This window comes from Bombus vancouverensis, chromosome 6, assembly GCF_051014615.1.
Source record: "Bombus vancouverensis nearcticus chromosome 6, iyBomVanc1_principal, whole genome shotgun sequence".
NCBI classification, from domain to species: domain Eukaryota; kingdom Metazoa; phylum Arthropoda; class Insecta; order Hymenoptera; family Apidae; genus Bombus; species Bombus vancouverensis.
This window is the reverse complement of record NC_134916.1, coordinates 10,720,072-10,734,019: the sequence shown is the minus strand read 5'-3', so window position 1 is coordinate 10,734,019 and position 13,948 is coordinate 10,720,072. Positions and strand designations below refer to the sequence as shown.

The window sequence follows — 13,948 nt, the reverse complement described above, 5'->3', positions numbered from 1 at the left end:
AGACGTTCCATTCGGGCAACGTTCGTACCATCTTCTTTTCTCTCATTTTTCCACCTGTCCGGAATCGTTCCTCTGGTCGACAATTAACCGCAAATCGACGTCACTTGTCCTGCAGTGTAGTGGACTCTCGTCGATGACGAAACGACAACGAAAGAAGTCGCCTCGCGGTTGTTCGCTTACAGAACCACATCTTTTTCCTTGCAGCTCCAGTTATCCTTCTGACTGATATACAGAACGCTATAAGTCAACCACTTTTTTCACCCTTATTCGCCACTCGCTCGGTGTCCAACCATGTTACATCCATCATCGACTACCTCACTGGCACTGGCTTAATTTCCAGCGATAATTTCTACGTCCCCAATGGGTTAGTAATGGGCCCAGTTTATAAACAGACGCATCTAGACGAGCAATTATCCGATTTTACGACGTCGACGCACACGAAACACTAGGAACGAGGTAATTATTAGACCGATTAAAATTGAAATGATGAATATAAAAATACGAGATACGAGGGTATTTCGAAGATCGAAACGACAGCGACGATGATAGTTTCAATTTTTAATTTATTTACTTAGCGTATGTTGTTCATAGCGCATGTTTATAGAAGTGTTACGCGAATGAGTTGAACGATTCAATTTAAATTAAAACGTGTGCTGTTAATCGCGATCCCAGTGTCCAACACATGGACACAAAAATAGGAATCAAAAATTACGATCGTCACTGTAGTTATCTTCGTAATTTCGAAAATTGCTTTTACATAGAACGTTCTTATAGTCACTCATCGACACAAACGAAATTATTTCGTTCTCTCTGAAGAAAGAGCATCTCGTACTTCACTCTCGAATATTTCGATTTACGATGATCATAAAACATTCAACGCGTGTCGGTTCCACTGTGAGTCATATTCTTTAATTACCCTCTCAGGTAATTGGCGCGATTGCTCGTGTTATTTTATTATCGCGTAACATCGGGCTCTCTTTCTCTTTAAATCATTAAGCACCAACGTCGCGTTGACGTAACGTTTTCTTTGTAATTTTCTTCTAGTCGCAATTTATATTACGGAATTCTAATGAATTCATACCGCGACTGCAAGAAAGCAATTCCAAGAATCTGTTCAATTTCGTTATCGTTCTTGCAAGATATATTCATAAAAGCTATTCTCCAATATCCTCGAAGCTAATAAACGTTAATCAGACAAAGGTAAGAAGACACTTAAGCGTCTTAATATCTTTCTATAAAGAATACGGAAATCCATCGATCGACGTACAAGAATTTTATATCTCTGTTCGAAGAAATGAAAATTTCCCAAGCGTACATCCACGTTGGATCGTACATTTTACGCTATCGTTTAACTTTGTCTAATTAAAATTTTCTATCTTTCAACATTTCAGAGCCATGGCTTATCCGGGTTGCGTTGGACACAGGTAATTTCGTCCGTTTAAGGCAAATTCGACATAATTAATCGGTTTCCCACGTGGAAAATTCGAATTTCGAGACGAGTCGGGTTTCGTTCGCTCGTCGTCATTGGTCGGACCCAGTCTACATCCCGCGTACGCTCTCTTACTTCGCGGACGCGCAATTTAAAGTCTGATTAAGGTAATATCGAATTTTCGTGGCGGGTCGATTCCTCCTCGCGTTTCTCCTCGCGAATCGAGTTTCGTCGGCTAACTCAATTTTCTGGATCGGAGAATCGAGCGCGCCGTCGCTTCTCTTGCCGGTAATTGCCAATCAATTCCGGGAATGATCGGCTGCCTCACGTGGCGCCGGTAGTCCTCGATCGATCCCTCGATCCCGTGCATTTCACCTTTGCACGAGGGGTAACCTTCCTTCCATCTGGATTTTCGTTCCGTTTTCGAACCGGTTCATCGCTGTGGGTACATCAACGATCGTGTCAAAGGACTACCTTTATGATAAATAGTCCGCGGATTTCGTATGCGTTTACAGGAAACGTGAAAGTACAAAGTCGTACAGAGCGCACATAATACGAAATGTCCAAAGCGTAGAGCTTTCTATAATTTTCTACCGAGTTTCCACTTTTCTAATTATATCCTCGGAAATGTGAATTTGCATAAAACTCCGCATTCCAAGAACGAACGATTGAATGAAAATTCCGAATAACAGCATATAATCACTTTTCCTATCGAATAACGTTTTCAAACGATACTTCACGCAGTATGATGATTTACACTGATACAATAAGAATCAAACGCAAGATGCGTATTTAACATTCGAACGACGAACCGAACATCAGGCGGTGGTGCCCGAGTTCGTTTGGCTGCAAATAATTTCTGTCTTGTTCAAGGCGATTCATTTCCTTTACTCGTGCAAGTAACACGAATAACGATAGTCACTAATTTGTATAGAAGAACAGAGGAAATAGAAGAGAAAATAATATATGCGGATAAAGTACGAGTCTGGAGGGAGGGAGCCGAAGGGATTCGAGCACCGCCTGTGCATAAACCGCTACACCAGCATCGTCTGAAAGCGATGCAGGTCCGATGGCCGAGGGTTAAAGTAGCGATCGCTTAATGGGAATCTAAATGTCAAGCGTTCGAAACGGTCGGCGAGCAGCGTGCCTGAAACGCGTTACGTTGCCCCGCGTCTAAAAATACGGATGCCGAATCGAACGTCGTGTCGTCTGAAATGACCAGGAGGAAATTTCAGAAGCCTGGCTGGTCCGGAAATGGAGCAGCGTGGCCTCCTCGTCGATTTTAATCAAGCCAGGTTAGCTGCGTCGTTGCCGGCAATTCGCAGTCTCGTTTCGATCCTAAAGTCTGTCCGTGACATCGAAGCGTTCGCTAATCGAAGTGGAAATTACACCGATGAACCGGCGTGTCTCGTCGCGCGCGTGGAAAGCCGGCTCCGCGCCTGTAAATTGCCGGATATTGCCAGTCGATTCGAAACATTTCGTCGGTGGATTTTCACGAACGGTCAGTTGGTATACAATACCGGGCCGGTTCCATCGTCGATACGAGAAAATCGCTCGTTATTGGATTTTTTCCCGGTATTGCACTGGCGAACGATCGTCGCGACATTTTTTCGTTGAGAATAAACAAGCTAGGGAAAAGAGAAGTTTGTCACGAGACGCCGGCCGAGTTTATTTCGCGAAAATGGGTCGGAGATGCGCGGCAATGTACAGCAGCTGCTCGAGATGCCACGTGTCACTAAATCGACGAGTAGGTTTTTAGAAAAAGTGCCACTCGAGCCTTTTTTCCGGACGGCTAACCGCACGAAAACTACCTTTTCCCCGCTCCACTCGTTTCTTTCTCTACTCTTCCGCGTTTTTCGCTAAGTTTCTCCGTTTCAACTTTCACGTTTGCACGCCTTTTGCTCGCGTGGTCGCGTATCGATAAACAGTTCGATGACATATTTACAGTAAAAATTTGCGGTACAGGTGAAATCAGACTGATTCTGTTGGTCTATTTGTTCGTACAAGGCCTCCTTTTGGAGAAAACAAAGTTAGATAGTTAATAATCAGGTATACAGATACTCAACAAATTTCCAAATTTGTTTTGTCACATTTTCAGATTCGGTTTTCTTATGAACGAAGATTTCGACGCAATTTTATTGCTTTTAATTTCTCTTTCACCTACGCTCGTGTGATCTACCTGAACATCGCTTGTACCAAGAATTTAAGTTCACCATGTGTGTGACCTGACTATAGTTCTCATTTTCTCGTCATTTTAACGAATCGACATCGAGATCCGTGACCCGGATGAGAAACCTGCTCTCCTCCATTCATTCCCTCTCCAACGATGATATTTATAGACTTCCTAATTAATAGTATCGATTATGTGTCACGTGGACTATCTACAGCTCGTTCATTCGCTCCTCGTCTCGCGGCGAGAAAATCCGCGAACGTTCGACGCGGGTGAAAAACCGGACGAGTAGATTCTCGCTCGATTCCAAAGCGGAGCTCTCTCGGTCGTTGAATGAAAAGGTTAAAAAACCGTGAATAGCAGCAGACGAAGATCAAAGAGCCGAGTAATTAATTTTATACAACGAGCTTCCAGCTTCCCGTATTTTCACGGAGCTTTTACGAAAGATGGGCTCGGCGATCTTTCAAATGGAATCTATCGAATTGCCTCTTCGCTGACTCCGAATTTTGTATCCAGTTTAGAGTCTCTTATCTAATTTCGAACAATTAAAGACTCGCGTCACGTCGCTATCTTCTTCGTGAAATTTTTTTCATTCCGATCTACGGAGAAAATAGTTGAGCTGAGCTTTTCTCAAACGTTTCAGTTTTCAAACGTTCACGATGAATAGATGAGATATTTTATAATTTAATTAAATTTTTCTTCGACCGCGCTTTTAATACCGTGTTGCATTTTGTTCCGACGTTTTTGTTTATGAACATTCCAGTTTACTTCCCCGGGGAATTCTCAGTTTCAGGTTTATCCCTACTGCCACGCCGAAATCACGTTCTCCTAATTCCGGCAGACCACGCCATTATCGTGCGACCTTTATGATAAATCTTCAGAAGATACAAACTTTGTCCACGATTTCGTACAGAAAATATGAAAATCGTCCAAGGCTGGAGGATTAATAGAACACGGCGTTTTGTAGTAACAGAGACAGGAATTAGCGAAATTCTTCACGTTGCATCGTAATTTAAGCTACGAGAATTGTAGGGGTTAACGCTGAGTTCAGCAGAACGGTTCACTCGCCAGAATAGCGCAGCGTAGGCTCAACGTATGAACTTACTACGAAAAACAGTCGGACAGCTACAATATTTCACAAGTCGTTATCGTATTAATTGCTTTGAATGATTAAAGCAGCCGTACGATGATCTCGAGATCGAATTTATCGGTATCTGCAAGTAGCAATCTGCAACGACGAGAAACGTTCGATCGTCCGAGAAGCTCTCGGCTTGGCTTTCCGCGTTCCTGCGAACGTTTAACGATAATTGACAAAGCTGATAAATAGCAGTGAGCGGTTCGGTTTTCACGCGAAGGTCGGCCAAGATACACACGGGACGCAAGGAAAGGGCAGAATCATAGAAGCAAAAGGACAGAGGAACGCGTCGAACACTCGATGGGGTTAAACAGCGGAATTATTGTTATGGTCGCGAATCCTGAACAGCATAGACGTTTACGGTCACCATCGTGTTCAGATAAACGAGGAACACGGGCGACAGTGGCTCTCATCGAGAGTGAAACTGTTCTGTTTGATGAAAGATTCGAGTTGATAGCTTTTCATTACAGGCAAAAGCGGAAAAATAACTCTAAAATGAATTTTTTAAGCGAAACAAGTGTCCAACTATGGATAACGGATCGTTTAAATATCTTTGTGATCTCTGCGAAGTATACGCTTCTACCAAATATCTCGTAGTATTGTTCTCAATACAGCGAGTATTAAAAATCATACACCTTACAAAAATGAGATTCCTATAATATTGACTTATCTACCTAGATTTACCTATATCTTTTTAATGTTAATTTATATTCCCCTATATACTGTGCACGTTCTGAATAAATTGTTAATTTATATAACGTACGCGTAAGAGCGAGAAAATTTCGTATCTTCGCTTTTGTCTCCCACTGCTGTACGTATTTCCAGACTTCAAGCTCTACCAATACGACCACGGGTCTCGCAATAGCGCCAATAAAAATTTAAAATGTTCCGTACGAGACGCGTAATATGTTCGTGAAAGGTTCATAAAAAGTCTACGGATGTTCGAATACTCTTACGAACCTGTATATACCTGAGCAAAGAAACAAAGCCTAACAGCTTTATCTATAGCTATCCAATTGTACGAAACGACAAGCCTGACAAATTCTCGACACGCCGGCTCTAATACAAGCCGCGTAAAGACCTCGTAAATTCGTGGCTGTGCTTGCGACTTTCCAGCGGAAACGATTTCCACGCTGGTTGCTATCTTGCGTCTGTTTTTCAGTCTCTGGCAGGAAGGAGCGCGGAGCGTCCAACGATTTTCTTAGTCCCTCGGCTCTGGAGAGCGACGCGTATGGGATTGTTAGAGAGGCGGAAGGGCAAGACATTGAGAGAGAGAGAGAGAGAGAGAGAGAGAAAGGAAGAGAGAAGAGAACAGAGAAGATATGGCAAAGGGTGCAGAGGGGCAAGAAGAGGCAAGGAGCGCGGGCGGAGAAAGAAGGCGGAGGTGGAAGAAGGTAGAGGGGCTACGTACAAGGAATTCATGAATACGAGATTGCACTTGGAGAGCCCCGGGTAAAAGGCTGCTGCAGTTGCTGGCTACTGCTCCACGCTCGCGTCCCAACGAGTAAAGTGGACGAACTTACGTGCACGGTCCGAACTGGCTCACTGAAAAAACTCCTATCTCCGAAACCATTTGTAAAGATGCTCCTTCTGCTTCGAGCCGATCTCTCCAGTTGACTCGACTCGACTCGACACAGGCCCTGCTCTCTTGTATATGTATATGCATGCACGCTGAGGGTAGATGTTGGTATTTAAATAGTGGCAGCGGAGACCGTTTTTCCTCGTGCATAGAATAAAAGCGTGTGTACTGAGTAGAAACGATATAGAGTGGTAAATTGGAGCTTTAGGAGGAGATTCATCGAGGTTGCCGCACCTAGGATTGTGTAAGTTTCGAAGCAATTTAGATCTCCGACTGAGAAAGTTAGTTGTATCAAGTGGACGGTTTTGTCGCCGAATTTTGCTTCTATGGTTTGTAATTTGATTTGAGAATTCCTATAAATTGCAGGCAGTCGAGGCGTACGTATATAGTCATCTGCGATTATTTTCTTGCGCTGTATTCAAAGTTCATGCGTATTCAAATTCGCTGCAAGTTAGTAAGTCGGTGAAATAATAATAATTTCTCTTGGGAAAGACAAGAATAATTTCCCTTGGGCGAAACAATTCCAAGTTGACGTTATATCTAAAAAGATTGGAATTCTTTTCTCCTTCGAGTATTTCACACTAGAAACGCCAAGATTCTAGTTACTTTTCTGCCAATTTTACGACCATGTTATATCTACGATCCGCACGTACAATAGCTCCCACCTACACAGATTTTCTCTAAAGACAACGACACCGCAAAAACGTCTCCGAGCCGGAGTTCCTCCACTTGCGTTTCAGTTAAGACAATACCCGGCTGCGGCAACTCTTTCATCGCATTACTTCCGAACGAAGAAACGTGGAATCAGAACAGCGCAGCTTCCCCAACGTAATTACTGGCTTAAAACGTTAGATTAATATCCGGCTACGTTCGTTCCACGATTGCCCTTAAACGCAGCTACGAGAAGCGAGAGAACGAGTAGATAGATTTCGAGGGGATACGCGACGAGGCTGAAGAACCAGCCGTCGAGGAAACAACCTACGTGTATCTAGGCTAACAATGGTACCGATTAAATATTTCAAGCAATTTCCTGGCGGGATTCGCGTGCCTCCGGAATTCCTTCTCGTTTCTCTCGAAAGGCAAGTTTCGTTCGTTGTTGGCGTTTGTTTCGCAAGAACGCCACGAGGAGGAAGAGGAGGAGGATCGAGTTGGCCGACGTGTCTGTTGTTCGATTCGCGGGCACCGTGCACGCCACAGCGCGCAGTTGTCTTCCACTTCTGAAAAGCTAGCCCATCGATCTCCATTCGATCTACTCCCTTGGACGAGTGGACGAGCCTCGGTATAAATAGCTCGACTCGATCGTACGCGATCAACAACTCGCGTGTATTTGTTCCGCGTCTACGGCGGCAGGATTTGTTGATCCTCTGACATCCAAGTCACGAGGCGCCCGTTTCTTCTTCCCTTTCTCTCTTTCCCTCTGTCTTTTTCGCTTTTCTTTTCTGGTCGACGCGCCGTGGACACGAGTCCTAACCCTCGTTCGCCACGACGGGACTGTCTTTCGTCTCGTGTCATCATCGTTTTCCACGCATGCAAGTACACGCACGTGCGAGCCGCGTACCGATCGCGCTTCGATCTCGTTCGCGGAATCGTTCGATAAACCACTTGCCGGACTAGATGGTATTCATTGCTGCAAATCGATCGGGAAACGTTTCTCGAACGGGAACACCGATCGCCGCGTGTATTCACCGACCGTTCTTTCTTCTTTCTCTCTCATTTTTTGTTCTCTTCCTCATTTCGGGTCGTTCGATCGAATCGTTGCGTAATTCGCCGAGTCGATGAACGGTTTCTCCGGTCGCACGGTTGTTTCTTTGGTTCGAGGTTGCAGCTGGAGTAATTTTGGCGATTTAACGATTCGAAGAAATCGAAAGAGGTGTTCGACATTGACGAGAGTCTTTAGCGTTGTTACTTTCGTAACATTCGAGTTCTCGTCGTGGTTTCGAGGTCACTGGTCTTCGAGTTATCTCACGGACCGGTCACGATCCACCGTGCCCTTCATTCAATTACACGGAGCCGCGTACGAAAACTTACGATACGTCTGATCGCATCTCGCTCGATCCTCGTGCGCTGGAAGATATCGCGATCTGATACACCATTTTTCTCGAGCCGGAGGATCGAAAGATCGAGAGATCTACGCCGTTTCTGCTGCCCGCAAAATTGCTCTTCGTTTCGAAAATCTCCGCTTCCATTCTCGCTATTTATCACGTATTACCACACACGCTGTTCGCGTACGCGTTTATAAGGTTTCTAAGTACAGTTGTTTGCATTTGGTCGATGCGTATGAAACGTCGCTTTTTCGAAATTTGTATTGTCCTGTTGCCTCGTCAACCACAGGGAAAAGGGAGAAATTCGCTACAGGTCACGCGTGTTCGAAGTTAAAAAGATTTATAATAAAAATATCGAACACACGCCTGCGACGAGTACGATCGTTCTGTTCAAAGTTGGAGATTTCATTTTTAAACGTCGAAGCTTAGGCGATTCGAATAATCCTATCCTGATATACAGACTTTAAAAACTGTCAGCTGATCTTTAGAAAGAAACTCTTAAGCGAAGCAGTTGTATATCCTCAATTTCAATTTCAATTTAGCGAGGCATTTGATCGCGCTTATAGCAACAGACAGAGAAACTTTTTCCAATCGTAATGACAGAGGTATAATAAAACTATCAGCTTTTTCATCGCAATTGCATCAGGCGTCTAAATACTTGCGGACGATAGCGTACGTAAGGAGAAGAAGCGTGGAGAGCGAGAAAGAAATAGCCCAGAGGGAACCGCGCGAGAAACAGAGGGAAGGGACGATCCTATCGGAAGTGAAGGATGATCCAGGTCTTGGATCGCGAATCACAATGATCTAACGCCCACGAGGATGTATCCGTGGCCCCGGAGGACCGCGGAACCCGTAGCGTTGCGATGAATTTATCCGAGGCGAGATCCCCACGTCGGATACCTGCGGTACATACGTCGCCGCATCGATACAGCCCGTAATGTGCGGTCACCGGTTCCGGTACGGTGTTATCTCGATACTTGGTCACAATCGAGCGATCGATCCCTCCACATGGCACTCCGCGACGATAAGGACACCGTGACATCGATATCCAGACAATAGAAGGACGATATCTCGTTATAACCATTGTCGCGTGCTGACTAATTATCTCGTTAAGGACCAAGCAATTGTTCGTCATAATATTATAAGTTATGAACGTATAATACCAATTTCTTTAAATTTCTTTAAATTTTGCGAGATCTAGACGGAAAAGATAACAGGGTGACAAAAGTATTCAGCGAACTCTTATCACGCGTTGCTAATTAACTCGCATTAAGGAGCAAGCTATGGTTCGTCGTAACGTTATAAATACATCAGTTTCTTGAAATTTCGTAAGATCGTAAAATCTGGATGGAAGAAACAGCGTCGTGAGAAATATTCAACGAATCCTCGAAACTGTCTTTCGTGGTTACGAGGCTGAAAAACAGAATTCGATGACGCAGATTGATCGAAGAAAATTGTAAATGAAATGTTGCGTTAACATCACGTACATGGGTAAAATCTGATTACGTCTTTCTGTTCATTCGTTCTATTGAAACAGTCTGTCGACTCTACAGCTTTATGCAAATGAGCTTTTTCTCTGTCAATTAACGTACGTTCACGGTAGGTTAGGGAAAAATACCACGGAGAGATTTCACGGAATTTCTTGCGGCGCGGCGTTCGTTGTTCCCAGAAGCTGACGCGCCTCTTTTTCCGCGTGCCAGCGAGAAAAATCGATTAGTCGTCGTCGACGCCGCTAATCACTAGGACGCGTTGGTGAAAATTCACGGGGCTACGAAAGTGAATCACCTGTAGGCGTTCTGTTCGCACCTTTAGTCGCTCGTACGCTTGTCATCGATAACACCGAGTTACCCATGATCGCACTCGTCCATTTCCACTTGTTAGCGTCGATCATTTTTCACGCGTTCGTGTTTTCAGCGAATCGGTTCGAACGACTGATTTTTCAATGCTATCTGCCATCTGCCATCCAGTGACACGGAATGAAAATCGTGTGTCACCTGTTTCCCCGATTAAATCAATCTTTTCGGCAAGGTTGTACGAAACAGGCGTAATTTCCCGCTTGGAGGCCATGTCCATCGAGTTCGTAAATTGTAATGCGAGGAAACTTGACGATCACAGTATTGTTTTCTTTAAATTTACCTTCAAATTTGCGATTATGATCTTCTGATAAATAAATATTCGAAGATCAGTCGCTCGCTCTTTGATACGTTGAATACTAATTTTGTATAGATACTGAAGTACGTACTTGAATTACGAATTGGGAGTTTCCAGAAATTTGCAGTTGATCGGTTGATCTTCCGAGAGGCACAAATACTTTATGGCACTTGGACGAAATGTGCCAATTGATACAGATATTCGATACTTTCCACTGCTTTATTCTCTTGTTGCTTTGCTATAACTCTATAATTTCATATCGTATATTACTAGTCAAAATCATCGTTTAATTTTGCGGAAGCAGGACGATCTAAACTCGATACAGTTGCTCAGTTTGATTTCATACTTATGGCAGGTAGTGCAGTCGTGAATTGCAATTTCTTTCTTTCTTCGAATTGGATTATTTCGTCGATAAGCGTAAGACAAACATACGTATGATACAACGCGATGGTCGGAAGGTGATCTCATTCGACAGCAGATTAGATCAAACGCGGAAAGACGCGAGAAACACCGCAATGATACGTCGTAGGCTCGCGAAACTCGTTTCCGTCGCGGCGAGGATTCGAGGGAGACAAATCGGATCCGATAAGCTTCGTTTCTCTATAACGTTCGATGACTTTTGATATTTAATCCTCGAAGACAAGCGGCGTGCCGCTTTCCCTCGCGAGAACTCGACTCGCGTTGCGTAATCTCGCGTAACGCCTGCGTCTCGGGTAAAGAAAGCTCCATGCAACCATCTGGATACGCCAGCAAACGGATCTAGTCGTCGATCTCTGTCGGAAAATCGCAAATTGCCCAGGCAGAGATCGATTCGTCGCGCGACACACGATCCGTGAGCCGAACGATCTCTTCCGAGACGCTTAGGTGAAAACGAAAGTCATCGTCCAGCGTGGCGTCATGCTTTCGACGAAGCACGAAATCTTCTTGGCGTTCAACCGTTCTACGAAATCGACATTTTTTCCCTGAAAAGTCACGATGAGTCGCTTCCTTCGAGCTTATCGACCGTTGCATACTTTCCACGGAGTTAAGGAAGTCGAAGAGCATTCGAAAGCAAGTTACGTTATCGTTCACTCATTTTCGTTATCTCGAAACAAAGAGGTTCGTTCCGATGACTAGTCCAAATTCTCCGAGGTCGAAATTGCGCGAGGGATTTCGAAGAAACAGTCATAACGACAATAAATCGACGATAGGTGGATAAGCCCGCTGAAAGGTAACTGCGTAGGTACAAATGCACGACCTTGAGACTGTATCGCATCATCCTTGAACGTGAACCACGGGTCAGTAACAGTAAAGAGCTATGTACGCTTAACCGATACATGCACTTACATTCTATGATACTTTAGCGCTGAAAGGCAGGAGCTGCTATAAGTACATGCAAATCGAGCTCGAAATAACTCTAGCTCGTGGTCTACGGTCGCGCGTCGTAAGGACGGAATCATCGATTCGAGCGGGTCTCCACGGTTAATTAAAGCATTCGTCCTCGTTCCTCGCGAATCGATCGATCGCGTAGCTCGCGCGTCCCTCTCGTCGTAAAACGACACGTATCTCTCTTCGTGCATTTTGCTCTACACGCTATACGTCTGTTTGCAAACGTTTCTCGATCCTTTAATCAGCCAATACGTTTATACTGTACGACACGCCGCGGTATCGAAGGATGTCTATCGCATAAAGGTTTTTCAAATAAAAGTTCTTTCAATGAGAGTCTTCCGAATGAAAATACAGCGAATTCGCTTTTCCATCGAATCGACGAAATTTGACTCGACGAAACTTCCCCTCGGATCTTCTATACGTGGCGATCGAAGAAGGAAAGGTAGCGAAAAGCGAATCGAGCCCGAGACTATCTCGAGACTACCCTCCACCCCTTGCCTGCTCTTCCAAGCATCGTTCTTCTTCGTCTGGTCGGTGCGCGTAGCGAGCTCGCGACGCAAAGGAACGAGAGAAAAGTCGCGTACAACGAGGGGTGATCCTACGTTAACGAGACTTGGGGTGGCAAGTGACGCGATGCCACGTTTCCTCTCTGAAACCGGAGTCAGGGTGCCGAGAACTATCAGAGGGCCGCGTTGCAAAATCGTTAAAAAATTCTCATTAACGATAAATTCTTTTTACCGGACAGTCCTTAACGTGAAATTGACCCCAAGAAATTGTACTACTTCGCTTTCTACAGAAAGAGCACACAGATATGCAGATGCCATGAGCTTTATAAATTAACTTTTTACGAACCGCCGAATTTTGTAGAACGCGAAACTGAGTTCCAAAGGCAGAGCGCAGAGACAAAGGATGCACTTACGTATGCATCTGTAAACTTTCCTCGTCTTTCTCGTCGCAAAGAAACTCGCCGTTTTTTTCGTTCTCACTCGAGAGGATAGCCGGAAATATAAATCGACTCCGTAAAATTTACAATATGCTTTTAAAACGTGGGGTTCCGAGGAACACGCCAAACCTAACGGGGATAGTTCGTCGAACCGTGTTTCGTTTCGCCATGCACGAAAGTCTGAATGTGAAAGGTTCGCTTCTCTTTCTGTTCGTTCTTTTCTTTCTTTTCTTTCTTTTCTTTTTCACCACGGCGAAGAAAACTGAAACAACGAAAGAAGAAACGGGACGACAAATCGGTATAAAGAAGAGGCGGCGGGTTTTATCGGGGTGTTTGGTATAAGTAGTTGCATAGGGGGTTGGATGCATGCTATTAGTAATAGTGAAGACGTACCCTGTACCAAGTGGCCACCTGCGAGGCGCTCGAAAGGGGTGGAGAAGCGGTGGTATATCCGCGACGCAACACACCGGAGGTGGAGGGTGAAGGTCGGGCCCGAGGGCGCGATTTTTGTATATTTTCGATATTGTCGGTCGATTCGCGTACGGGGGTGCGTTCGAAGAGGCGGGCCCCAACAAGACGATAGCACAGGTGAAGTGGTGGTTGGTGGTGGTTCGGTGGTGGTTCGGTGGTGGCGGGTGTAGTGTATTCGCACGCCCCGTGCAAGTGAGGCAAAAGCAAAAACAACAACAACAACAACAACGCCACAGGTCAGAAAAATATACACGATTAATCGATGGACACTCGCGTGTCGCTGTGCATAATTACTAATTAGTAATAACTATATATACATACTTACATACATACATACGTACGTACATACATACTTACATACATATATATATATATATCCCTCTTTATTTACATATAAAACGTAAAATACACGGTGTTCCAAGTTTTCCCAGACAAACGCTATTAGTACGTTCTGCACAAGTACAAATAAGAAAGAAATTGTAGATATAAATGCATTGTTTTGTAATCAGTGTGATCATTAGGTGGGTGAACGGTATTTCAAAAAATTTACCATTTCTGATAATACGTAGAGGACTTTCACAGTGGTAAGAGATCAAATTTATTGTCTTCAGAAGCTTTCTTCGATCTTTTTTTTGTGTTGACCTATTCATTTTCTTTTTC

The 13,948-nt window shown here is 44.4% G+C and overlaps 1 protein-coding gene across 5 annotated transcripts in view; it reads right to left on the bottom strand.

Moving 5' to 3' along the window:
• The window catches only part of Prosap (SH3 and multiple ankyrin repeat domains prosap), a 181,009-nt gene that overhangs the window by 33,713 nt on the left and 133,348 nt on the right, over nucleotides 1-13,948 (bottom strand). For 3 of the 5 annotated variants that reach the window (XM_033331737.2, XM_033331742.2, XM_033331744.2), the window contains exon 4: nucleotides 13,211-13,228. The exons of the other annotated variants lie outside the window; for them this stretch is intronic. In XM_033331737.2, coding sequence (XP_033187628.1) covers nucleotides 13,211-13,228 — 18 coding nt within the window. The remainder of the gene's footprint in view (nucleotides 1-13,210; nucleotides 13,229-13,948) is intronic. 5 annotated transcript variants of the gene reach the window in all.